This window comes from Narcine bancroftii, chromosome 1, assembly GCF_036971445.1.
Source record: "Narcine bancroftii isolate sNarBan1 chromosome 1, sNarBan1.hap1, whole genome shotgun sequence".
NCBI classification, from domain to species: Eukaryota; Metazoa; Chordata; class Chondrichthyes; order Torpediniformes; family Narcinidae; genus Narcine; species Narcine bancroftii.
This window is the reverse complement of record NC_091469.1, coordinates 485,286,004-485,313,463: the sequence shown is the minus strand read 5'-3', so window position 1 is coordinate 485,313,463 and position 27,460 is coordinate 485,286,004. Positions and strand designations below refer to the sequence as shown.

The following is a 27,460-nucleotide window of genomic DNA, read 5'->3' as shown; positions in this document are numbered from 1 at the left end:
CGCCATTTGTTATATTTATTTCTTTGTTTACATTTCTGCCTTTTGTATACAAATCTCTTTATTGAGTACAGTTTACAGTGACCGATAAATGGTAATTCTGCCTGCAAGAGAAAGAATCTCAGGGTTTTACATGATGTCTGATAACAAATCTGAAATTTGATGATCCTCTGAATTGACGTCAAGTCTGATGCTTTGCAGCTACCAGCCCACACGAGTGATGCAGCCCGACAGGACACACTCAACCATGCTCCTGGAGGGTGGCATGGTTAGCGCAACACCGTTCAACGGGGTTGAGATCCCACGCTGTCTGTAAGGGGTCTGTACATTCTCCCCGTACCTATGGGGGTTTTCCCTGGGGAGGTCTGGTTTCCTCCCTCCGCTCACAACATACCGGGGTTTGTAGGTCAATCGGCCCGTGGGCCAAAAGGGCCTGTTACTGCACTGTACTTCTACATTTAAGTATAACTAAAAAGTTGGCAGGACAGGCTCTAGTGGCCTTGCTTTCCTCAACATCCTTACAAAGTGCAGGCAAGTTGCAGGTCAGGTCGTCCATTTGATTGCACATCAAGGGACTTTGTGCTTTCCACTCTGTCCACGATGGAACCATTGATGTGTAGCAGACAGTGGTTGGCCTTCGTCCTCCTGAATTACACAATCATCTCCCTCATCTTGTCCACATTGAGACTCAGGTTGTTGTTCTTGACGAGCCACCCGGCTTCCTCTCTGTCAGCCGACTCACTGGCCTCTTTTAAACTGCAGCACCTGGGCGGCCCTCCTGGGACCCGGCTGCAGTTACTGGGGCAAAGGTGCTGGAAGCACCTTTTAAACCGCAGGGGGGTCGACCCATTAAATCGCCAACCCAGTGGTATCCCGCACCCCCACTCCACCCCCCGCAATGACAGGTCACACACTCACCGCCGGATGTTCGGATGCTGGTTGCCCTGGTGACGCACGCTCACAAGTGCTGACTTCACTAGAATAGGCGGGACGGCTGTGGACACAACCTGGGTAGGTCTAACTGACTACCTCTGAGGTAGGTCAGGGACACAGTTGGATTCTGATGGGGTCGGACCCTTTCTAACTGCCGCATAACTGGGGCGCTTACCGGGCAAATTACCCGGTTGACCCTGTTTTAAATGACAGCGTGAATGGGCCCTATTGTTGTCAATGAGTCCAACTATTGTTGCATCATTTGCTGGAGATGGATCTGGCGATGCAGTCGTGGGTCAGCAGCGTGAACGGTAGCGGGCTAAGCTCACAGCCTTGACATGCGCCAGTGCTTAGCGTGATGGGACTTGACGTTTAGTGGCCAGTGACCGACTGTGGTCTTTCAGACAAGAGGCCCTGGATGAACTTGCTGAGAGGAGTGTTGAGTCCCAAGCGAGGAGAGTTTATCCACCAGTCTATCCAGAATTTCCTGTTACTGAAGGCCTGCAGTCCCAGCATCGTCCCAGTGAATTTGTCTCTTCTGCTGAGTGATCGTTTGTTTTCCTCAGATCCTTTCTAATCCTTTCTCCAGTTCACTTGCCTTTGTTCCCTCTCGCATCACTGTCAGGGGAACGACGCGCTTCCTGTTCCATCTGCTTCGAAATTGCCCCAAGCCCAGAGTTACTGGCAACCTTGGAGGGAGAGACTTAATCACAGGTTTGTCAAAGGCTTTGGCATGGAACATAAAAGAACAATACAGCACAGTGCAGGCCCTTCAGCCCTCGACGTTGTGCCAACCCATATATTCCTTCCTTTTAAAAAAAAGTACTAAACCCCTCCCTACCCTGTAACCCTCTATTTTTCTACCATCCATGTGCCTGTCTCAGCGTCCCTTAAATGCCCCCAGTGTTTCAGCCTCCACCACCATCCCCAAGCAATGCATTCCAGGCACCCACAGCTCTCAGTGTATAAAAACATACCCCTGATGTTTCCACTAACCATCCCTCCCATCACTTTGTACTCGTTGTCTTGGTTAAACTTATACCTCTCATTTTGCTTTAAAAAACACGGTTAGAATCTTCCATTACACTCGTGTCCTCTGATGTTCCTACCTTGGGAAACAGCTTGGGAAACGTCCACCCTATCTATGCCTCTCATAATCTTGTAGACCTCTATCAAGTCTCCTCTCATCCTTTTACACTCCAGAGAGAAAAGTCCCAGTTCTGCTAACCTTGCCTCAATAAGACTGGTTTCCCAATCCAGGCAACATCCTGGTCAATCTCCGCTGCCCCCTTTCCATAGCTTCCACATCCTTCCTATAATGAGGTGACCAGAACTGAACACAATATTTCAAGTGTGGTCTCACCAGAGATTTGTAGAGTTGCAACAACACCTCAAAACTCCTGTACTCAATGCCCTATTAATGAAGCCCAGCGTCCCACAGCCTTCTTAACTATCCTATATACCTGTGCGGTGTCCTTGAGGGATGTATGGATTTGCAGCTCAAGGTCCAAATCCATGCACTGCTCAAGGTCGGTGCATCCGTTGACAAATCTCTCAACTTTGCTGAGGAACCTCACGCTTCCTGTTTACCTGGATTCCTCCCCGGCTGATTGGATGGTGTGTCGCTGTAATTTCCACTGTCCAGGGCAGCCTCAGATCAGAGGGAGGGCATCGCACAAGTTGAAGTATAATGTCACAGGTCCCAAGACGCAGTGACAGAGGTCACTTTGTGAACTGGCCAGTTGGATATCTCATATAGAGTCCAATCAGTAAGATGCAGTACAGAAGTGGAGAGTTACAGAGAGGGATCAGTTTGTACGGAGCAAAGGGAACCTAATTTTACTGTGGTGAGGATCATTCAAGAGGCTGATAACAGCCTTGAACCTGCTGGGCGGGGCTAACAGCTAAGTGCGCTGTGGCACTGTGACCGGCCCTTCGGCAATGTGCTGTGCCCAGCTCAATTGCACCCAATTAACCCACAACCTCTGGCATGTTTGGAAAGGTGAGAGGAAACTGGAGGCCCTGGGGAAAACCCACAGGAAGAACGTGCAAGCTCCTTACAGACAGCGTGGGATTTGAACCCCGCTCCCGATCACTGGCGCTGTAAAGGCGTTGTGCTAACTGCTACACTAACCATGCTGCACCAAGAGTAAAACACGAATGTCTGCAGACCCTGTGGTTAAAGTAAAAACACACGATGCTGGAGAAACTCAGCTGGAAGAAAAGTAGCAGGTTCTGGGTGTGAAGGTTAGATTCACGTGGAATAGGTCAGCACAACTGTGTACTGATACGTATATGCTGTTCTGTCCTGTTCTGTGTACAAGTACTGGCCCGCCCACTGATGACTCGACCCCCTAACCCTTCCACACAAAGGTCTACCTCCCTGTCCCCTTCCATTTGTCCGAGCACATGGGATTGGGCCAGCCGAAATCTAATGTGTGTTAAAGCCTTTTGGATCATGGATAGCGCGTATCAGCAACATTGTGGGCTGAAGGGCCTGAACTGCGCTGGAATGTTCTATGCACTAACCAAAGGATTTAATGCTTCAGGGGTTGCAGAATGGCAAGTTAGGGTTAAAAGAAAAATGAATCTTTTGTTTAAGATAAAAGCATTGCTCTATTTTGAAGTGCATGGAACAGCCCACACTTCAGCCAAACAGGACACTGGTCGCTGGCAAATTGACTTCCTGAATAAGAAGGGATGGCTGGTTACGAGAGCTCTGATTTTGGATTTGGGGTGGGAGTTGGACTGCAGCCTGGGCCGTGTTCACTCAGGGTTCAAACTGCCTGAGAGGTTGCCTAGTTGACAGCACACATTCCCCGTTACGCTGGACTGCCTCTCAGAGAGTTATGTAACCCAGTAACAGAGGGCTCACTGTTGCGGTGAGAGAGAGGGTCTAATTCGTGCCGCAGCTCCCCTGTGCCGCTTGTCACCAACCATTTGCAGCTGGTGGCTGCACCCTGTGTCACGCCAGCCCTCTGTGCCCTGACCGGCTGCCGAGTGGCTCGGGAGAGGTCAGAGGGAGCTCTGTCTCCATGTCCTGCTGGATCCCAGAACCAACCATCCAGGTGCGGAAAAGAGTTTGCATAAATAAGATCCCTGCAGGGGACGGGAACCGTGACGAACCTTCTCCACTGTAGTGACGGGGGAAACAGAGAATCTCTATGGACGACATTCACCGGGTGCGTTTCCTAAATAGGGCTGAATGAGGATCCCTCCCATCCATCCCACAGTCTCTGACCCACTGTCATCAGGTAGGATGCAGTACACGAATATTGCTGGAGAAGCAGCAGCTCATCCCTGTTATTGCGCCAGCGATCCAGGTTCAAATCTGCCGCTGCCTGGAAGGGGTTTGTATGTTCTCCCTGTGTCTGCCTGGGTTCCCTCCAGGTGCCCCCGGTTTCCTCCCAACCTCTGAAACGAAGGGGGGGGGGGGGGGTGGTGGAGGTTAGAGGTCAATTGGGTGAAATTGGTGGCATGGGCTCGTGGGTCAAAAGGGCCTGTACGTCTATTTTGATTGTGAGAGTTAGTGAAAGCGTACGAGAGAGTGTGTGCATGGTAGCATGTGTGTGTGTGTACATTTGTGTGTGGTATATATGTATGTGTGTACATAAGTGTGTGTGTACATTTGTGTCTGAGAGTGTGAGCACGTGTGAGTGAGTGTGTGTACGTGTGTCTGTGCATGTACATCTGTGAGTGAGAGTGAGTGTGTGTACATGTATGTGAGTGTGTGTGTTTGAGAGAGAGAGAGAATGTGAGTGTGTGTGTGTGAGTGTAGAGGCCTGTCTTGCCTGCCGTGCAGTGTAAATATCCCCCCCCCCCCAACCCCCCACCCACTGGAGGTGGGACTGGCTCCTCCAGGATGTGTCTCCTAGTTACAGTGAGCCCTGCCAAGGCGGGGAGGTTCAGATGTGCAGACAGGTTGTGTTATTCTCTGAGGGCGGTGAGCACGAGGGCTTGGCTGCTGGTAGCACTGGGGTCCGCTCCCCAAGTACCTCCCTTCCTACCCCAGACCTGGCCAGGAACAGCGAGGGACTGTTGCCTGCAGAGGAACCGTCGATCCAACACCTCGCTAACATGTCTTGAGGCACCATTTCAAGGCAGAGTGAGGTCGGGGAGGGGGGAGCGGGTTATTTGCCCGTTGCCCATTCCTGCTTGTGGGAGATGGCTGTGTGTGTTGGCTAATGTCCTTCTTGCATCGATTCATTGACTCCACTCCAAACAATGGCAGCAATCTCTGTCCCAGGGCAGCAAAGGTGAAAGGGGAAAGATATAGATCACAGAACATTCCAGCACAGTACAGGCCCTTCAGCCCACAATGTTGTGCTAACCCAGTGGTTCTCAACCTTTTTCTTTCCCATCACATCCCACTTTAATAATCCCAGTGCCATCAGTGTTCTGTGGTTAGTAAGGGATTGCTTAAGGTGGGAAGAAAAAGTTTGAAAACCCCTGTTTTAATCGTACCTCATGGACTTGTTATGTGCACGGTCTCATAACTCCAAAGGAAAGGGGCCAATGAGACTTTTTCTCAAGCAAAATATTTCAGTAACAATCGGGTCTAGAGCAGTGGTTCTCAACCATCCCTTCCCACCCACATCCCACCTTAAGCAATCCCTTCCTAATCACAGAGCCCCGATGGCTGAGGGATTACTTAAAGTAGGATGTGAGTGGAAAAACAAGGTTGAGAACCACTGCCCTAAACCTTCCCTCCTGCACACCCATAACCTTCAATTTTTCTTCTGTCCATGTGCCTAAATAAGGGTCTTTTAAATCTCCCTCCACCACCATCCCCAGCGATGGATTCCAGGCCTCCACCGCTCTCTGTGTAACAAACACATCTCTGGTGTCTCCCCTAAACGTTCCTCCCCTCACCTTAAACAGATGCCCTCTGGTATTTGCCTCTGTCACCCCATGGAAATGGTGCTGACTGTCCTCCCTATCGAAGCCTTCCACGACTGGGTTTCCTCTTGCAGTTCCAAAAATGGACAGGGTTGTAGGTCAACTGGGTGCAATTGGGTGGCATGGACTCATGGGCCTGTTTCTGTGCTTATATGTCTAAATTAAAAAAAATAATTTATGGACAACTTCACACAGACTTGATGGGCAGAAGGGCCTGTTTCTGTGCTTAAAACTCTGTGATTGGAAGTAGCTCCTTGTCACTGTGCATTCCAGTCAGATCCTGTCAGTCCCTGCATGACTTTGGAGGGTTGCTCTGGGAGACCAGTGGTTGAGAAGAAGGTTACGTGGTTGGGGGTCAATTATGGAGTGTTAATTTTCGGGAATTGAGTGTGGATTTAGTGCAGCACCTGAACTCCATTGTGCAGCAAACCAGTCATGGCCCAGACGTCCAAATCCGGCCCCTCAGTACTGCGACGGGCCCAGAGGCCCCCAAAACCCAGCAGCAATAGAAATTCACCAAGACAAATGGTTTCTTTAACAAAAGTTGCTTTTAATTATCTTTAAACATAAAACAGGATCAAACTTTAACTTATTACTATTGACTTAACTTAACCTCCTTCTAATTCTAAGCGCACGTGTATGTTCAGGAAAGTGCTTTGATTCACAGTCCAATCTCACTTCTCACTTCTCCAAGTTCACCGGTGTCAGGCAATTCTTATACTGTGCACAGAATTTAACATTTATGAATTTCACCAGGCTCTAGTGAAAAGGTGAATGGGCATGCATCGTGGGCCCTGTGTCATGGGCCCTGCGTCGTGTGCTGAGTTGTGGGCCTGTGTTGTGGGCGCTGGGTCATGGGCTGTATTGTGGGCCCTGTGAAGTGGGCTGTGTCGTTGACCCTGCGTTGTGGGCCCTGAGTCATGGGCCTGAGTCGTGGGCCCTATGCTGTGGGCTGTGGTGTGGCTCTGTGTTAGTGACGCCATGTCAAAAGGCGTTGACTTGTAATGGTGTTACATTGTCTCATACTGATACTGCTTTCTCCACAGCCTTGACAACCTCTCGCCATGCCAACCGTGGTAGCAGAAGCCTTTAAAAATATATCTAAGGAGGTGGGACTTCAAATATGGACCATCGAGGTGAGAAACAATATGGGTGTGGTGGGGTGTGTGAGTATATGTGAGGGTGTGTGTGACGGTGTAGGTGTGGGTGTGTGAGTGTGAGAGGGTGTGAATGTATGTGTGAGGAGTGAGTGTGAGCATGTGTGTCCTGGAGCTGATAACTTGATCCTTTTAAATCCCCCCCTTATCCTGCCAAATAGGATCCTCCTGTTCCTTGTTTGAAAATATGTTCGATCCAGTGACAGCCCAAGCTCCAGATCCGAACCTCCAACACGGTCAGTGACCGTGACCCCCTCTCGAAACCTGGCTCCAATATCTGGCTGCCGGTCTCCAGCAGCCGTGTGGGACCCTCAGCCGCTGAGCCTCTCGCTGGTCGCCGCTGTGATCACTGTTCTGTAGGGTTGTCTCTCAGGATTCTCCTTTTTAATGGTAGGAGGAGGGTCTCTCCCGACTCTGCGCCGCCATCTTGGGATTGTGTCATGGGCCATGTGTCATGGGCCCTGTGTTGTGGGCTGTGTCTTGGGTCTTATGTCGTGGGCCCTGTGTCGTGGGCCCTGTGTTGTGGGCTGTGTCTTGGGTACTATGTTGTGGGCCCTGTGTCGTGGGCCCTGTGTTGTGGGCTGTGTCTTGGGTACTATGTCATGGGCCCCGTGTCGTGAATCCTGTGTCGTAGGCTCTGAGCCATGGGCTGTGTCATGGCCCCTGTGTCATGGGCTGTGTCGTGGGTGCAGGATTGTTAAAAGAAAACACTGTGGGCTCCTTTAACTGGCCATTTGCAGCCTGCACAGAGCTGTTGGCAGTAAGACTGGGTGGTTGGACCCCGCGGAGCAGTGCTGTGTCTCCCAGGTCCGTACCAGCAGGCCGCACTGTCGTTACGTTAGCCAACATTTGTTTTTTTTAAAGATTCTGGTTGGCGCCTCGTAATTTTATCAGGTCTCTGCCTCAGCCTCTTATGTTCCGAGAAAGCAGCCCAAGTTTGTCCAGCCTCTCCTCATGGCTCATGCCCCCCGAACCAGGCCGCATCCTGGTGAACCTCTTTCTAAAGCCTCCGCGACCTTCCCGGACTGGGGGCCCATCTATTCCCAGAGACGATGAGCCAGGATGGCTGCCAGCGCAATCCCCCCTCCCTCCTCTCCTAATGCCCGTTGAATCTCTTGCAGAAAATGGAGGTGGTCCCCGTCCCACCGCAGGCTTACGGGAACTTCTTCGAAGGTGACTGCTACCTGGTGCTGTTCGTAAGTACCAAACTGAGGGGGAAGGTTGGCTCGGCTGGAAATCAGTTGCAGAGGGAGTGGGGAGAGGGGATGGAGGGAGGATAGGAAATACCTTTGATAGGGCGGGACCAAGCGGGCTCAGGGGGTGGGTGGGCAGACTGCACTAATAGAGGCTAAATGGGACCAAGGTGGATGACAGCCAGTTCCAATATGGACAGAGAGAAAGGATGTCAGGGTCAGTGACTAGAATGTACCATCGATCACTCAGGAGACTATGGTGGAGAAACCCAGAGGGTAGAACAGAGCCTGCCCCTGCAGTTCGGCCATCCTGCACTGGGTTCCAGGGGCTGTGGAAGAAGAACCACCTTTATACAGGAGCCTGTGGGGAGGGGCCGCAGGTACAACCGGCTTATCGGCATGCTTGACCCAATTACATGACGGTGGTTTACCCTCTGGCCCCTAACGCTGCCTGAGCTCGTCCTGTCTGCCCTCCCTGCGCCACTCTGACCGTAATTTTAAAGACTTGAATTTTCGACACCTTCCAGCCCTTGAGGCCAATGCACCAATTAACCCGCAAGCCCCCCCCACCCTCACCACCACCTGGGACATTTTGAAGGGTGGGACCAAACTGGAGCGCCCACGCAGACACGAGGAGAAAGTACAAACTCCTTACAGACAACGTGGAATTCGAACCCGGTTTGCTGGCACTGTCCCTCCAGTCTCTTTGTGACCTCCTGCAGGCATGAGCTCTTGGGTTCATCACTGTCCTTACCACACAGGGCAGCGCAGCACAGGGGCACGCACCTCATCCCACACTGTCCGTGCTGAACGGCTCCGTGCCCAAATTAAACCCGAGCTCTGCCACCTGCACAATGTATACCCCCTCCTCCCACCGCATTCCCCATTCCCCGAATGTTCACATGCCTTGTCCATCCTTCAACTGTTAGTGGCTGTTTTGTAGGCCAGAAATTTGGTCAGCCGTGCTTGGACACAACGTCCTGGAGTTTGGGTTCCAGCCCTCCAGCAGCATAGAACATTGCAGAACAAAAACAGGCCCTTTCGACCCTTCTAGTCTGTGTTGAACTTTTATTCTGCCAAGTCCCACCCAGTTCATCCCCCTCCCATCCATGTTCCTGTCCAAATTCTTCTTAAATATTAAAATTGAGCCCGCATTCACCAGCTCAGCTGGCAGCTCGTTCCATACCCCCACCACTCTCTGTGTGAAGAAGTTCCCCCTAATCTTTTCCCCCTTTCACCCTTAACCCATGCCCTCTGGTTTGTATCTCACATACCCTATCGACATTTACTCTGTCTGTCCCCCTCATAATTTTAAATACCTCTATCAAATCTCCCCTCATTCTTCTATGTTCCAGGGAATAAAGTCCCGACCTGTTTAACCTTTCCCTGTAACTCTGTTCCTGAAGTCCGGGCAACATCATAGTAAATCTTCTCTCCACTCTTTCTATCTTATTGATATCTTTCTTGTAGTTCGGTGACCAAAACTGCACACAATTCTCCAAATTTGGCCTCACCGATGTCTTGTACAACTTTACCATAACATCCAATACTTTGATTTATGATGGCCAAGATGCCAAAAACTCCCTTTACAACCCTGTCCACCTGTGATGCCACTTTCAGGGAATTATGTATCTGTATTCCCAGATCCCTCTTTTCTACCGTACTAGGGCGCACGGTCAGTGTAGTGGTTAGTGCAGCGCTGTTACAGCGCCAGAGACCGGATCTGGGGCTCTATTTCCCAATTTCAAAATATGTAATCTTCTAGGAAACATGCGGATGATATTCCAAATTAACTATCTTATTAATCCAATAAATCAAACTTCGTAGATCCAGAGTGAAGTAGCTTTAATTCTCTGATAAATGAATAAACATTTTGCATAACTTTGCATTGAGATTTTCAATAATGCTATTCAGTGTTAAACAGATGTAAGAAATAAGACAAAATAAGATGATTAAGATGAAATTAAGATGAATTCAGAGAAGTATCTCAAGCTCACGTCTCCTCCATGATTCGTCGAAGAATGAGATGTAAACTCTCGGCCCGCTCCGATATTACGTCGAGGTCACTACAACAACACGACAAGCAATAATATTTTCTTAAAGGGACAGGCACAAGATTAACAAAAGAATCAAAGACACCAGGTTTCAACCTTTACACGTTCTCCCTGTGTCTGTGCGAGTTTTCCCCGAGGCCACCGGTGTCCTCCCACCCTTCAAAACGTACCAAGGGCTGTAGATTAATTGGGCAGCACGGACCCGTGGGACGAAAGGGCCTGTTGCCGCTCTGTATATCTAAATTTGTAAAAATTCTCACATCCCCACCTTTTACCGAGCTCGTCCTTTCTCGATTTGTCCTTCCAAAAGAGAAATTTATTGTTTGTCAGTTGAATCTTTTTACTTGGCTGCGTTCATATTGTTGGTGAGTTGTCCAACATTAACCTTGAAGCCCCAGGGCTGGGAGCCTTGAGGAACAGCGCAGAAAGAGGCCATTCATCCCATCATGGCTGTTTCATTTCTCCATCTGAGAACCACCCCTAGCCCCTTCCCTGTGTCTGCCTGAGTTTCCTTGCACCCTTCAAGAAATCCGGGGGGCTGTAGGATAATTGGGGATATGGCCTGTTACCGTGCGGAATGTCTGTGCTGAACACCATGCCCAAACAAAACCAAATCTCTGTTGCTTCACGTCCCCCACGTCCCCCATTCCCTGCTTATTCACATTTCTCTCTAGATGCCTCTTAAACGCTTCTATCACAAGTAAAGAAATATTCTAACACAGCGGCCTGTGCACGGAGACACGGAACGGCCCACAAAATGGCTGATTAATGCGCCAACCGTGCAGACCTGGGCAGGGGGGGTGACACTGGCTGATATCCCAGGTGACCTCCTGCATGGTGGGAAGATGGGGAACTGTGACAGGAATGCCGATTACCATTGGGCCATGACATCAGCACCTATAAACGCGACGGCCTGAGCAATAAACTAGTCTTGACTACAAGATTGTGGTGAGCGCATCGTTCTTCTCCACGCTCACATAGCACGAACGTTAAATTGGTGATCCCGACAGGTCCAACCACTGGTTGAACCCGAAGATGAAGGGCCAGGCATAGCCAGCGACCATCTACGCTGTCTCTCTCAGGCTGCCAAGGTTCTGGGTGTTGAAGCCATATGTGTGGCTCATGCAGGCTGAAGCTCAGTTCCAGTTTCGCTTCGCCACTGACACCTGCTACTTCTACGTTGTGAGTGCCCTTAATCGAGTGCCGAGATAAACATCCTGCCCCCCCCCCCCCCCCCCCCCCCCCCACCGCAGGCCTCAACGCGACGGCAAGTAGGGCCCAGCACTGAGGGCAGCCAATAGTTCTTCCATCTGGGCTTTTGAGACCCGTTCGGGTCAGCCACACCCGGTTTACACAGACCTTCACCCTCGCGTCAGTGGCGCAACCACTCCTGGTGTCCAATGTCCTTTGGGCTCACTGCCTGCTTGTCGACCTCAAGTGCAAGCCAGCACTTTTCAAATTCTACCTCTGGTGGAAGCTAAACTACCTGATCCCCCACCTGGACTGTAGAAACACCCTCAGATATAGAATTCTGCCGCATCCTGGCGGAGTTCCCTCAAATGTGGTACCACAGTTCTCCACAGCCGAGACAAAGCACGGGGTAAGACACCACATTCTGTCCGAGGGCCCCCCGCTCCACGCCAGGGTGCACCGACTCCCTCCTGAGAAGCTTAGCCTGGCAAAGGAGGAGTTCAAGAAGGTGGAGGAGCTGGGGATTGTGTGGAGCTCCCCCTTCCACATGCTGCTCAAATACAGCTGGAAGGTGGAGGCCATGTGGCAACTATTGCCGCCTCAACAGATATCCCGTACCCAAGACTTCGCCGCCAGCCTGCACGGGGCACGGGCATTTTCCAAGGTGGACCTCATCCAGGATTACCACCAAATCCCAGTTCGCCCCCAGGATGTCCCCAAGACCGTGACTATAACTCCCTTTTGGCCTGTGCGGATTCCTACACATACCCTTTGGTCTAAGAACGTGGCAAAAACTTTCCAGCCAATTCGGCCAGGACACTATTGATTTCCTGGGACACGGAATAAGCAAACCCAGGACAACACCCCTTCCCGAATAGGTCGAGGAGGTTTGGCGCTTCGCCGAGGACAAAGAGTAAAGGGAGCTACAGGAATTCACCACTACGACAAACTTTTACCTCAGGTTCATAGAGGCAGCAGCCCGCATCATGCGTCTCCTCTTTTCTCTGATGGCGGGCAAGTCAAGGGACATTACCTGGGACCATGAGTCTTTGAGGGCGTTCCAGAGCGCCAAAGAAGAGCTGGCCAACACAACCCTCCTGGTCCACCCCAGACCAGGACAGTCAACACCTCCAGCACAGTGGCAACCTCTGGCTTTTTTAAGCAGGCATCTCTGCACGGTGGGAAGACAGGGAACTGTGGCGGGAACGCCAGCCAATCTCAGGTAGGCCAGTCATAGGCTGATGTTGCAATGATGCAGGGCCCTGATGTCAGCCCACATAAATGCGAGGTCCAGTGCAATGAACCGGTCTTGACTTCAAGGCTTTGGCGTGCGTGTTGTTCTTCTCCGCACCCGCATAACGTGAACACCGCACTAAGAAAATACTTGGCAGGTCAGTCAGCGTCTGTTGAGGGAAAACCAAAGTTCTTGACGTCTTGAAGTTGGATAATGGACTCCTTTACATTTCGGAGTTTCACGCATCCCGGAGACGATGTATTCTGTTACCACTCAGAGAGAAAGAGGTATCCCCTGCCTCCAATTGTGTTTGCCCCTGATCGCAGGGTGAAAGGTCGGTGAACTTTGGAATGCCATTGGGGGTTGTGACATTGACCACCAATACCCAAAGCTCCATGATGCCAAGGACAAGGGGAGTCACGGTCTAGGGGAAGAGGGGGAGTCATCGAGGACTGAGATGAGGAGAAATGTCTTCACTCATAGAGGTGTGAGTTTGTAGAACTCCTGCCCTCAGAAAGTTGTTGAGGTCAGATCATTAGATTTTAAGTTTCAATTTAATTAAAAAAAAATGTTAAATATAGACGCACTGGCCTTCTTGGCTCACGAGGCTGCACAGCCCAATTACACTCAATTGATCGACAACCCCCCCCTCCACCTCCGGTGAAAAGTGGGAGGACACGGGGAGAAGGTCAACCTCCTTTACTGACAGCACAGGATTCAAACCCGGGACACTACGTGATGTTAACCGCACTGCCCCTTTTAAAATATGCTTAAAAGGGAGTTAGAAGTGATCAAGGGGTCTGGGGAGAAAAAAAGAGATGGGGGGGCTGAGGTGACATGTCAGCTGGAGGGCTGAATGGTCTCTTTTTCTATGATGACCCATGTGATGGCAGCAGAACTGGGGGACAAGATGGATTGGGCCAGCTCCATGAGATCATGGAAGAACTGATTTTGGCCTCAGAAGCCCAATTTAAAAACCTGTCCCTTTGGGGACTTTGCCAGGACTTGGGAGGGGTCTGAGCTACAAGGAGAGGAGGGGTAGGCTGGGGCTCTAACCCTTGGAGAGCAGGAACATGAAGGATGATCTCACAAACCACGAGGGGAATCGATCGGGTGAATGCATGGAGCCTTTTGCCCAGAGTGGGGGGAATCGGTGACCAGAGGTGAGGAGGGAGAGAGTTAACGGGAACCTAAGGGGTTAGAGGGTGGTGGGTGTGTGGAAACACGTTGCCGGAGGAAATGGTTGAGGCAGGTACTACTGTAACGTTTAAGAAAAAATTTGGATGGATACAGGGATAGGATGGGTTTAGAGGGATATGAGGATGGGGCTTGAATGGGTGGGACACTTTGGTTGGCGTGAGCAGGTTAGGCCGAAGGGCTTGTTTCCACACTGTGACTCATAGAACATTACATCATGTAAAACAGGCCATTCAGCCTTTCTAGTCTGTGCTGAACTATTATTCTGTCTCGACCCATTGCCCTGCACCAAGTCCATATCCCTCCATCCCCCTCCCATCCACATACCTGTCCAAATTCTTCATCAATGTTAAAATTGAGCCGTATTCACCACCTCGGCTCGTTCCACACTCCCACCACTCTCTGTGTGAAGAGATTTCCCCCCTTATGTTCCCATAGAATCATAAACACAGAAACAGGCCTTCAGGGGGAACTTCTTCACATAGAGGGTGGTGGGGGTGTGGAGTGAGTGGCCAGCTAATGTGGGGAATGCAGGCTCGATTTTAACCTTCAAGAAGAATTTGGACAGGAACATGGATGGGAGGGCTATGGGCTGGCTCCACTCCCTCAGTTCTCTGGGATGACGACATTCTGGAGATTCAGACAGAGAAGAAATTCCTCACCATCCTCTTGTTAAATGGGTGACCCTCTGCTTGGGAAATTATGACTCTTGGTTCGGGATTAAAGATTCCTTCCCTACAACCTCGGGAAACAAGAAGTACTCAAATTCTGGAAAACTGGTGCAATACTGAGTGCTGGAGGAACTCAACAGGTCAGGCAGAATCCATGGAAGGCAACAGGACAAGGGTGGCCAAACCACAGCTTGTGAGCCACATAACGCTCTTTGACGTATAACGTGTGACGCACGGAAATATGTGAGCTGAGACTGGGAGTGTACATTTGCTGTATATGCATGTGTAATAGTCGATACATGTAAAAGTCAACCTCCCCCCCCTATTTTTGGCCTTTGGTTGCCCACCCATCTGAGCTCCTGATGCCCCGACAGGTGTCACTTGTCCAGCACCTGGCCGCCCGCCCTCCTGATGCCCCAACCGTGGACTCACCTAGGCCCCAGCACCCGCCCGGCCATCCGAGCTCCTGACGCCCCAAACCCCTGACTCAACTAGGCCCCGGCGCCCGCCTCCTAGAGCTCCCGATGCCCCCAAATGCTGACTCGCCTAGGCCCTGGTGCCCGCCTCCCAGAGCTCCCGATGCCCCCAACCGCTGACCCGCCTAGACCCCAGCACCCATCCGGCCATCTGAGCTCCCGATGCCCCCAACCGCTGACCCGCTTAGGCCCCAACACCCATCCGGCCATCTGAGCTCCCAATGTCCCCAACCGCTGACTCGCCAAGGCCCTGGTGCCCGCCCATCCATCCAGGCTCCCTATGTCCCCAACTGCTGACTCGCCTAGGCCCTGGTGTCCGCTTCCCAGAGCTCCCGACGCCCCCAACCACAGACACAGGAACTTCCCGCTGTCAAAAGTAAATTTTACCCTAAACGTTGGTCCACAAAATTCGACCATTACACATGTATATGTATGTGTACACTTTGATCATTGAAACTGATACATATTATCAGTTTAAACACTACATATTGTTACATACATGTATTTCTTGACATTTATATAAATTTTTTCTAACAAAAATGTGCATGTAAGAATATTTTTTCATGTCTTATTTATTGTATGTGGCTCTAACCACTGCCTTAGATGAAGTTCACATATATATCCCTCGAACTCAGTGGTTCTCAACCTTTTTCTTTCCACTCACATTCCACTTTAACTATTCCCTATGCTATCGGTACTCTGTGATTAGTAAGGGATTACTTAAGGTGGGATGAGGATGGGAAGAAAAAGTTTACAAACCATTGTCTTAATCGTCCCTCATTGACTCGTTATGTGCATGGTTTCATGACTCCAAAGGAAATGGGCCAATGACAATTTTTCTCAAGCCAAATATTTCAGTAACAATCAGGTCTAGAGCAGTGATTCTCAATCTTCCCGACCCACCCACATCCCACCTTAAGCAATCCCTTACTAATAACAGAGCCCCCGATGGCACAGGGATTACTTAAAGTGGGATGTTGAGAACTACTGCTGTATTGCCTTGAAATCCTTTAAACCAGTGGTTTTCAAAGTGTCCCCTAAACCCCTACAACGTTAAGCAAGTTTGGCTGCCCCTGCATTCGAAGGTCAATAGAAGAATGGAGTGGGGGGGGGGGGAAAGGGAGGAGGCGTTTTGGGAAGCCTCTTCCTCCAATCTGCTCCAAGCCTCTTACTCCTCTCCCATTTCTTCACCCCCCCACCCCCTCACCACTCTCCACCTGCCAACCTCCCTCATTCCTTCCCCCCACCCCTCCTCACCATCCTTTAATCCAAGCATCTGATGAAAGGTTTACCACCTGAAATGCCCACTTTTTAAATGTTATTTTAAAATTTGATTTGCAGCACGGTAGAGGGCGACTGCGGCCATTTAGACATGGCCAATTACATCCAAGTTGACCTGCGACCCAGTATGTTTTTGAAGGGTAGGAGGAAACCGGAGCCTCTCGAAGAACAGGGAGAGCGTACAAACTCCTTACGGACAGCACCGGACTTGAACCCGGGTCACTGGCGCTGCGACGTGCCTGATCCGCTGAGTTCCTCCGGCCCTCTGCGTGTGGCTCCTCCCCAGACCTCTCCGTCTTCCGTCGATCCCCCCCCCCCGGCTCCCCTCCCCCTCTCCCTAATGCAGCGGCGAGGGCGCTAGAGGAATGCAATTTGTCGCCGGAAGGGAGAGATGAAGCAATGTCTTCTGCGTGCAGGTCAAGAAGACGTCGAGCGGGATCTCGCAGGCCCTGCATTACTGGATAGGGAATGCGTCGTCGCAGGATGAACAGGGAGCTGCGGCCATGTACGTGATACAGCTGGACGACTACCTGGGAGGGAGCCCCACCCAGTACCGTGAGACACAAGGCTACGAGTCTCCGGAGTTCAAAAGCTACTTCAAGTCTGGCATCGTGTGAGTAACGTTGGTGAATGGACTGCCTCTGAGTTGGGGGTGGGGGGTTAATATGCGTCCAGTGAAATGGCAGATCTCTCGGGAGTACTGACGCACAGAGGGATCTTGGGGACCAAGTTCCCAGAAGGAGCCAGGACACGTGGATTGGGGTGGTAAAGATTAACGTCAACCTCTTTGGTTTCCATTAAACCACCAAACCCCTCCTCCCCTTCTGTCCCCATCTCTGTCTGTCTGTCTCTCTCTGTCTCTGCCTCTTTTCTCTCTGTTTCCTTTCACAGAAAAAAAATCAATTCTCACCTTTCCTCTTATCCTATTTTGGGGACCCTGATTGAGTAAAGACATGTGGGCATTGGAGAGATTTACTAGATTGATACCAGGAATGAAAGGGCTAGCATATGATTGTAGGCCCTTGCTCCGTTCTCGTCGGAGTACAGAAGGATGAGGGGGCCCTTTGACAGAGTGTATAGAAATGTTTCTGGGAGATAAATTGGGTCAGGTTTGTTAGAGTAGACCACATGCAAACACTTTAAAACAGATCTTATTTGAAAGATTGGAGACATAGTGGCTTCTCACACCTTTTGGCAAGAGCTATGAAGAATGCTCAAGTGACTTCACTAATGGATTCTTGATGACCCAAAAGCAACAGATGAAAGAGAATGCTAGCTCCACTATTGTCGGCAGGAGAGTTGCTGTTGTAAGAGGGTCATGTGGTTTTGCAAGCAGAGAATATCAAACAGGCTTTCTCTCAGTCTGAGTGTGAGAGAGAGAGAGACACGCACACACAGAGATCACTTGTCAGTGTTACAGCCAGCAGAAGTAGCTGGAACTGGAACAGGACAACCTGGCAAGCCCGACTGGAAGACAGCCTGGTCAAAGCCCTTGCGGTTCATGCAAGAGGAGAAGACTGGCTGTCTAATGTTTCACTTTGAATAGGAGAAACAAAAAGGAACACTGTGGTGACCTGAAAGAAAGAGGTTATCATCTGGAGAACCCTGATGAAGCAAGTTTCGTCAACAAGACACTGACATGGCTGATTGAAAGGGATCAGTTTGTGTCCAGGAATAACAAATCTCTCTCTGAAAACTGACAAGAGCCTTCCTGAGTGGTAACCATTTACCTTTCAAGCACCAAGGCCTGGTGTTTAAATGTTAAATTCTGTGCACAGTATAAGAATTGCCTGCAACCAGTGAACTTGGAGGAATGAGAAGTGAGATTGGACTGTGAACCAAAGAACATTTCTGAACTTACTCACACATAACATACACGTGTGCTTAGAATTAGAAGGGGGTTAAGTTAGGTTAGTTAAGTTAAAGTGTGATTCTGTTTTCATGTTTAAAGATAATTAAAAGCAACTTTTGTTTAAGTAACCATTTGTCTTGGTGAATATCTATTGTTGCTGTTGTGTTTTGGGGTCCTCTGGGCTCGTAACAGGCCTCATGGAGGCATTTCGGATACTGAAAAGGTCGGGCAGAGTAGAGGTGGCAGGGATATTTCCCATGGTCGGGGAATCTGGGACAAGGGGGCATAACTTCAGGATAAAAGGGCGTAACATTTTTTTCATAAGAGGGTCGTGAGTCTGTGGAACTTGTTGCCAGAGGCGGCTGTGGAAGTGAGTTTGTCAGGTGCAGTTAAGGCAGAGCTTGACAGGTATTTGATGAAGGGGTACGGGGAGAAGGTCGAGGAGTGGGGCTGTGTCTGGGAGGATGGATCAGCTCATGATTAGAATGGCGGAGCAGACCTGATGGACCCACAGACCTACTGCTGCACCTAGATCTTGTGATCCAATTGGTCTGGACTCCTACTGCCAGCCTTCAGTCTTTATTCTGACACTTTCCTGTTCTTTGCTCACATGCTGAGTTCTTTGCTCAGGCCTGAAACACTGGTGATATTATCTGTACTCCCTCTGGACACTGTGGATCCTGCTGGGTTCCTCCAGCATTTCTAGGGTCTTTTTACTCCAATCGCAGCAAATTCCTGTTTCACTCGAGCAGGACATTGAGAATAAAGGACAGGAAGTCCTGTTGCAGCTGTATAACACAGAACATTCCAGCACAGTACAGGGCCTTCAGCCCACATAAACCTAACCCTTTTGCACCTCATATCCATAAACCCTCTATTTTCCGTACATCCGTGTACCTGTCCAAGAGTCCTTGAATGCCCCGATTGTACCAGCCTCCACCACCACCCCCAGCGACGCATTCCAGACACCGTGTGTAAAAAAACTTACCGTTTATACTCCTATAATAGTCGATACCATGTGATAATCGACCACCCCCTTTCTTGGCCCAAAATTGCGTATTTTCTGTATATCCCATGTAAAATTCAAGCCCTCCTAATTTTGGCCCTGACCGCCCACCCGTTCGAGCTTCCGACACCCCGACCGTGGATCCTCGCCCTGACCGCCCTCCCGTCTGAGCTCCTGACACCCCGACCGTAGACTTACCACCCGGTTCCGCCCATCTGAGCTCCTAATGCCTTGAATTTAGTTTGTGTGTGTAATAGTGGACCCCCCCCTAAATCTGACCCGAAAAATCGGTCCCCCAAAACTCGACAATTACACAAGTATGTATGGTACCCCTGACAAAACCTTCCTCCACTCACCTTAAACGGACTCCTCTGGTATTTTCTCATCGCCCCAGGAAAAAGGTGCTGACTGGCCACCCTATCTAAGCCCCTCATAATCAAAAGCACCTCCTACTAAGTCACTGCTCACCCTCCGGGGCTGAGACCGAGGGAAAGTCCCTCAAACACGTGCGGTGAAGAAGCAACGGGGTTAGGGGGGCCACAGTGGTGGAAATGGTGTAAATGGAATCGAATGTAACAAGACACAGTGATGGAAATGCATGGGTATGAGAGTAGGGGTGGGAATAGACTCTGTACAGTTTTTCTGTTGCCATTAATTTATTGTGAATAGTCTTTGGTTAGGCCTAAAAAAATCTGGTTAGACCACTGTGGTGATACAACCACAGCTCTGGGCTGTGTGCCCACCAGCCGATTGCAGGGGGTGATCTTTGTACCTGCAGGTAGACCACCTGGGAGGCCAACTCCACCTGCCCAGCTGTCAATCACTGACCTGAATATAGATTTGAGCTGGCCCCTCCCGGGCCAGTCACACATGTGGAGCCATCAAGATACTATGATTGGTGGACAACAGAGTTTAAGTGGATTGAAGCCCATAGTACAGTTTTTCCTGTGTTTTGTGTCTGCTCGATGCCCCATTACAGGAAAGACGTGGAGGCATTGGAGAGAACGTAGAGGAGGGATTGGGGTGGGGGTCCACGCACACTGGGTGGCAGCTAGCCTTCATTGGGTGAGGCATTATAAATATAAGGAAGCCATGGTGCAGCTTCTATAAACCTGGTTAGACCCCATGATAGGAGGTGGAGATTTTGGAGAGGGTGCAGGAGGGATTTACCAGGATGTTGCCTGGATTAGAGAGTATGAGCAAAAGGTGAAGTTGCAAAGCTTCCCCAGTAGTGGAGAGGGTCAAGAACTTCAAATTCCGGGGTGTCCACATCTCCAGCAGCAATGAAAACAACAGCGCGTGCTGGTCACTCGTGCAGACAGAACCACGTAATAAGGGCACCTCTGACTCAAGCCCATTAGAAGGGTCAAAAAGTAAATTAGCGTTGAGTTTTACCTTTGTAAGTATATTGATAACTGTAAGCCGGGCTGATGAAAAATGTTTTTGTTGTTATAACTAATGACAGGGATATTTTTATAAAAAATAATAAATTTCTGCTGAAACGCGGCACAAACATTTTATAGACAGTCATTTTGGTGTCCCCCTCTGACGGGGTCACCCAGAGTGGTCCGCAACCCCCCCTTAGTGACGCCAGTAGGGAGGGCTTGGGGAGCGATCGGCGCCCTCCGTGTTGACTCATCTGTGTTGTTGTGGTTGGCCAGCTACAAGAAGGGAGGCGTGGCATCAGGGTTCAAGCACATAGAGACAAACGTCTACAACATCCAACGCCTCCTCCACGTGAAGGGGAAGAAGAATATCACGGCAACCGAGGTAATGGGAGGGGGGGCGGGGGCTGGGGAGGGGGAGGTTGGTGGGGGGCCAACGGCGAACCAGCTCAGTCCCCTGCTTCCCACTTAGGGCTCAGCTTAATTGTCAAGGAACTGGCTGAGTGTCGCGTGTCAGTTTGTGTGCTATCCAAACAAGTCAGCTTGTACGCCAGGTAGCGCAATGATAAAGCAAATACAGTAGAATCCCCATTATCCAGCACCTCTGGATCTTGGATGCCGAATATGCAAATTTTCTGGTTGACTCAGGCTCAAGGAAGAATCTCAGGGTTGTATGTGATGTCAAGTATGTACTCTGACAATAAATCTGAGACTCTCTTCCAATGCTTGACTAATACACCTGCATGAAGAATACCCAGTGCAAGATATAAAGTAATTTGAAAAAAAACATCAGTATTATAGTATTTAATTATGTAAAATCAGGTAATTCCTGTAACTTCCATTTAAATTCAAAGCCTGGTCACTGGCATTGTAGCAACGTTACGCTAACCGCGCTGCCATCAAAATGAGCCCACCCTCTCCCAAATTTGCAGATAAAGCCTTACTAATATATCTAATTCAGTACAACTCTGATTACCCGACACGGTCGAGACCGGGCCTATATCGGATAAACGGCATTTTTGGAGAACAGCCCAGGAGCAACAGCAAATCACTTGTAACAGGGTTTAAACAACAAGGGAAGGCTTTTTAAACATTAAAATAATGTTTAAACCTCACCAAAAAACCCCCCAACCTGAACCAAATAAGATAAATCTAACTCCTAAACCTCGAAATTCTAACCATAGGGTTTTTCCAAAATTCCAACATTTTTTCGGCTCCAGAAATCTTTTTGGATAACTGAGGATTTCTGACTGTTTCGGAGGCGAAATAACGTCATTTCAGTTTCAAATTGTTTTGGATAAATGAGGATCTCTGATTGCATTGAAATCCTCAATTATCGGAAAAAAATTTTCGGAGGTGAAATGACGTCACATCCGGGTCCAAAAAAATTTTGGATAATCCGAATTGTACTGTATTGATAAAGACTCTTACCAGGCAGGGGTTAGGGAGGTACTTCGGGAGAGTCGCCCCAACAGCGAGCGGCACCAATTGGCTCGTCATCCTGGCCGCCACAAACACAACTTTATTGAAACTTTATTCAAAGAGCTGGTTGGGACTGGGCATGACCAGGGCGCTCCGCTGGCGGAATGTTCACTCCCATCACCACCAAGGGGTTGTGTGTTGCTTTTGAAAACATCTACAAATTTAAACTTTCATTTTAAAATTTTACTTACAGTTTTTTTATTCTCGTATATTTAAAATTGTGTTTCTTTATTCATTTCCTCAAATTCTTTTGCCAGTTGTTTGGGTTCCTGATAATGGCTATTCCACTATAAATTAACACAGTGAGGGAGCAGAGTTTGGGTTAGGGATTTGGATTTATTTACTTGGACACTGTTCCTCAATCTCACAGCCTGTGGGAAGAAGCTATTCCCCAGTCCTGATTTTGATGCTCCTGTATCTCCTTCCTGATGATTGTGGATCGACGATCCTGGGTGCGAGATGGAAAGGATAGTTCCTTGAGCCCTATTTAAGCAACGCTCCCGGCGAATGTTGTCAATAGAGGACGGAGAGACCACAGTGATCTCCTCGGCCATTTTGATGATCCTCTGGATTGGCTTCCAGTCTGACGCTGTGCAGCTACTGTCCCACACAGTGATACAGCCAGACAGGAGCTTTTCAACTGTGCTTCTGGCTACACTGCCCGTCTTCCCTTCCCACTCTGGTTTCTGAAACAGGGTCTCTAATTTTGACAATTCCATCTCCTCCCTCCCCCTCACCCATCAGAGATGCTGATCGATCTGCTGTTCCTCCAGACTCAGGGGTTCTCGACCTTTTTCTTTCCTCTCACAGCCTACTTTAACTCATCCCTCTGCCATCGGGGCTCTGTGATTAGTAAGGGATTGCTTAGGGTAGGATGGGGGTGGGAAGAAAAACTTTGAGAACCACTGTTTTAATCATCCCTGATGGACTCGTTATGTGGACGGTTTCAGAACTCCAAAGGAAATGGGCCAATGGCAAATTTTCTCAAGCAAAATATTTCAGTAACAATTGGGTCTAGAACAGTGATTCTCAACCTTCCCTTCCCACTCACATCCCACCTTACCAATCATAGAGCCCCGATGGCAGAGGGATGACTGAAAGTGGGATGTGAGTGGAGAGAGAAAGGTTGAGAACCACTGCTCCTGCACCTTGTTTTTATTCCAGGTTCCAGCGTCCGCAGTCTCCTCGTTTCCCCAGCTCTCTGTTTATCACCTCCTGCAAGAGGAGGCGCCACTTAATGCACATGGGAGTGGGATTTGAACTCAGGACCTCCTGATGAGGGTGGGGCAGGGTAGAGGCGCCAACCAGTTTGGAGCCCTGGGTTTTCCAGCCACTCACCCGCGTGTCTGTAAGTGAGCGGGAAGCAGATATCGCAGAGGAGAACTTTGGGCTGAAGTGGGAATTGTGTTTTCAAACATTTTATTCCAGTGATTGTACCCTGTGCAGGTGGATCTTTCATGGAATAGCTTCAACAAGGGTGACGTCTTCCTCCTGGATATGGGCAAGGTCATTGTCCAGTGGAATGCACCGCAGAGCAGCAGGACGGAGAGGTTAAAGGTCAGCTGGGATAGGGGTGGTAGACTCATTTCCTCTCCCCCTCCCCCCATTGTTATCCTTCCCAACCCCTGCACCCCTCCTGCAACCCACCTGGCTTCTGTTGCCTTCACCATTCACTCACGGCCGCACCCCCCCCTTTCCTCACTCCCATCCTTTTCCGCTCGGTGTGGGAAGAGGGTCTGTGGAACAAGAGCAAATGTCAGAGACAGCGACACTTGTAACGCTGGAAGGACGTGGACAGGAAGAGTTCAGGGGGGCTATGGGCTGAATTCAGGATCCTCACGAAGAATTTTGGTCCCCGATAGGTGCTGGCATTGGAAGAGACCAGAGGAGGGTTACAGGAATGATCCCGTGGAGGTTTAATGCCTGAGGTGCATTTGATGGGTCTCAGCCTGTACTCACAGGAGTTTAGATTGAAAGAGACCAAATATTAGATAAAGTGAATGTGGAGAGGATGTTTCCAGTAGCAGGAGAGTCTGGGACCAGAGGATACACCTCAGAATAAAAGGATGTCCCATTAGAACGGGATGGGGTTTGAATCTGTGGAATTCATTGCCACAGACTGTAAGGAGTTTGCACATTCCCCCTGTGACTGTGGGGGCTTTCTCCGGGGGCTCCTGTTTCCTCCCACCCTCCAAAAAAGTACCAGGGTGTAGGTTAATGGGGTGTAATATGGGCGGTGTGGGGCCAAATCGCCTTGTTGCAGTGCTGTATGTCTAATTTCCACATTGAAAAGCTGCTGTGGAGTCCATTGTTGGTTATATTTAAAGCAGAGGTTGATTGGTTCTTGATTTGTAAGGGCGTCAAGGATTATGGAGAAAAGGGGACAAGAGGACAAATACATCAGCCATGATTCAAATGGCGGGGCAGATTGATGGGCCAAATGGTCTAATTCTGCCTCTACGTCTTATAAGAACATAAGAAATAGGAGCGGGAGGTGGCCATCTAGCCTGTCAAACCTGCTCCACCATTCAATGAGATTGAGGTTGATCTGATGATCGGCTCATCTCCCCCTACCTGCCTTTTCTCCATATCCCCTTAATTCCCCTACTATGTAGAAATCTATCCAACCTCATCTTAAATCTATTTACTGAGGTCGCCTCCACTGCTTCGATGGGCAGTGAATCCCACAGTGTCACCACCCTCTGGGAACAGCAGTTCCTCCTCACCTCCGTCCTGAATCCTGAGGGTTTGTCCCTTAGTTCTGGTCTTCCCCCACCAATGGAAACAAAGTCTTATCTATGTCTTTCACCATTTTATATGTTTCTATAAGATCTTCTACACTTGATCTTAGCCAAAAGGCCAAGAAGCCATTCTCTATAAGATATTCTCATTCTTTTCAATTCCAACAAGTTGAATAGTCAGAATGGTCTTTGGGTCAAATTGGATGTTTCCAAGGCAGAGGGAGCTCGGGAGGGGAAGCAGATTATTTTTCTGGGAGCTTGCTTTATGCACCTAGTCTGAATTTCTTCCCGAACTGGCAATATTCAGAGCCTTTCCCCCCAGGATAAGGGAGTGTAAAACTAGAGAGCTTAGGCCACGGGTGAGGGGGTGAAACGCGCAAGTCTGCAGTGATAGATAAACACAGAAATGCTGGAGGAACTTCAGCCAGTCTCACAGCGCCCACAGGAGGTAAAGATAGATCACTGATGTTTCTGGCCTGAGCCCTTCTTCAGGGTATGAGCAGAAAGCAGGAAAGTATCAGAATGAGGACTAAAGATTGGCTGGGGGATGAGCCCAGACCAACAAGAGGTGTTAATTGGATACAGTAAGAGGAGAGGTGAGAATTGATTTTGTCTCCGTGAAAGGAAAGAGGGGGGAAAGGGGAGAGAGAGGGAGAGACAGAGCTGGGGGAAAGGCGACAGGAGGAAAAAGGGGGGGACGGGTTTAATAGAACCGGGGAAGTCGATGTTTGTGCAGTCTGGTTGGAGGGTGAGGTGGTCTCAGTCTGGCAGTGCATGAGACCATGGGAACAGGATGGGGAGTTGAAATGGATGGCCACTGGGAGATCCACGCTATTGTGGCAGACAGAGCCTCTGCGTTTTAAAGGTGAGGGGGAGGAGGGTTTAAGGGGGACATCTTCTTCACACAGAGAGTGGAATGAGCTGGTGGAGGAAGTGGTGGAGGCAGGGACAATTGTGTCACGTAATGGACATTGGATGGGTACGCAGAGAGGGAAGGTTTGGACAGACATGTGGCAAGTGCAGGCAAGTGGGATGAGCGCAGGTAGGAAACTTGATTGGCAGGGACGAGTTGGGCCGAAGGGCGTAGTTCCATCCTGTCTAGCTTGATGTTTCCATGCCCAAGAGCTCTGTCACTGACGGTCGCCACGGGTGTAGGAGTCAAGATGAACACCACATGGCGGAGATTGCAAGTCCTGGTGGCTGGAGGGGGGAGCTTGCTGGAGAATTGAACGAAGAAATTAATGAGATTTTATTGTCATATATGCAAGTACAATGCACACATACTGTGAATCAGAGAATATATGGGAGCTGGGGGAGGCCATTCAGCCCATTCAATATGATTCACAGAACCACAGAACCCTATTCCTGCTTTCTCTCCATCTCCCTTGTTCCCTTTAGCCATAGGGGCTTCATCCAACTCCATTTTGAATTCATCCTAATGAATCGGCCACAACAACTTTCCGTGTGAGGAGTTCCGCAAGTTAACAGCTCTCTAAGTGAAGACAATTCTCCTCATCTCAGTCCTAAATGGCATAGCTAGAGGGGGTGCAGTCCCTCCCTGTGACGGGCCCAGAGGATCCCAAAACCCAGCAGCAATAGAAATTCACCAAGACAAATGGTCACTTAAACAAAAGTTGCTTTTAATTATCTTTAAACATAAAAACAGGATCAAACTTTAACTTATTATTACTAACTTAACCCCCTTTCTAATTCTAAGTGCATGTGTGTGTAAGTTCAGAAAAGTTCTTTGATTCACAGTCCAATTTCACTTCTCACTCCTCCAAGTTCACTGGTTGCAGGCAATTCTTATACTGTGCACAGAATTTAACATTTATGAATTTCACCAGCCTTTGGTGCTAACCTCTTTCTTTGAACTGGCTGATCTCAGAACTCACAAGCCCTTGTGGTCCATACAAGAGGGGAGGATTGACTGTATAATGTTTCACTTGAAATAAGGGAAATAGAAAAGGAACTCTGTGGTGACCTGAAAGAAAGAGGTTATCATCTGGAAAACCCTGAGGGGGCAAGTTTCTTCAGCTGATCAGAAGGAATCAGTTTGAGTCCAATGAGCAACAAATCTCTCTCTGAAAACCGACAAGAACCTTTCTGAGCGGTAACCATTTACTCTTCAAGCACAAAAGCCTAGTGAAGATTCATAAATGTTAAATTCTGTGCACGGTATAAGAATTGCCGGATACCAGTGAAGTTGGAGGAGTGAGAAGTGAGATTGGACTGTGAATCAAAGGACTTTTCTGAACTTACACACACATTACATACACGTGCACTTAGAATTAGAAGGGAGTTAAGTTAGGGAGTAATAAGTTAGAGTTTGATCCTGTCTTCATATTTAAAGATAATTAAAAGCAACTTTTGTTTAAGTAACCATTTGTCTTGGTGAATTTATATTGCTGCTGGGTTTTGGGGTCCTCTGGGCGCATAACAGACCTCCTGCTTCTATATTGAAACCCCTCTCAACACACTTGGAATATTGCATTCAGTTCTGATCGCCCCATCACAGGAAGGATGTGGAATCTTTGGAGAGGGTGCAGAGGAAGAGGCCTTTGCCTGGAATGGCGAACATGTCACATGAAGTAAGGCTGACAGAGCTAGGGCCTTTCCCTTTGGAGTGACGAAGGGTGAGAGGTGATTTAATGGAGGTGTGTAAGTTTATGAGGGGCTTAGATAGTGAGGACAGCCAGCACCTTTTTCCC

At 49.3% G+C, this 27,460-nt stretch overlaps 1 protein-coding gene across 3 annotated transcripts in view; it reads left to right on the top strand.

The window, feature by feature from the left end:
- The window catches only part of vill (villin-like), a 112,106-nt gene that overhangs the window by 14,763 nt on the left and 69,883 nt on the right, over nt 1-27,460 (top strand). For all 3 annotated transcript variants that reach the window (XM_069914940.1, XM_069914939.1, XM_069914941.1), the window contains exons 2-6: nt 6,876-6,965; nt 8,108-8,182; nt 16,700-16,896; nt 20,803-20,911; nt 23,455-23,565. In XM_069914940.1, the coding sequence (XP_069771041.1) occupies nt 6,894-6,965; nt 8,108-8,182; nt 16,700-16,896; nt 20,803-20,911; nt 23,455-23,565 (564 nt within the window). In that variant the 5' untranslated portion in view covers nt 6,876-6,893. The remainder of the gene's footprint in view (nt 1-6,875; nt 6,966-8,107; nt 8,183-16,699; nt 16,897-20,802; nt 20,912-23,454; nt 23,566-27,460) is intronic.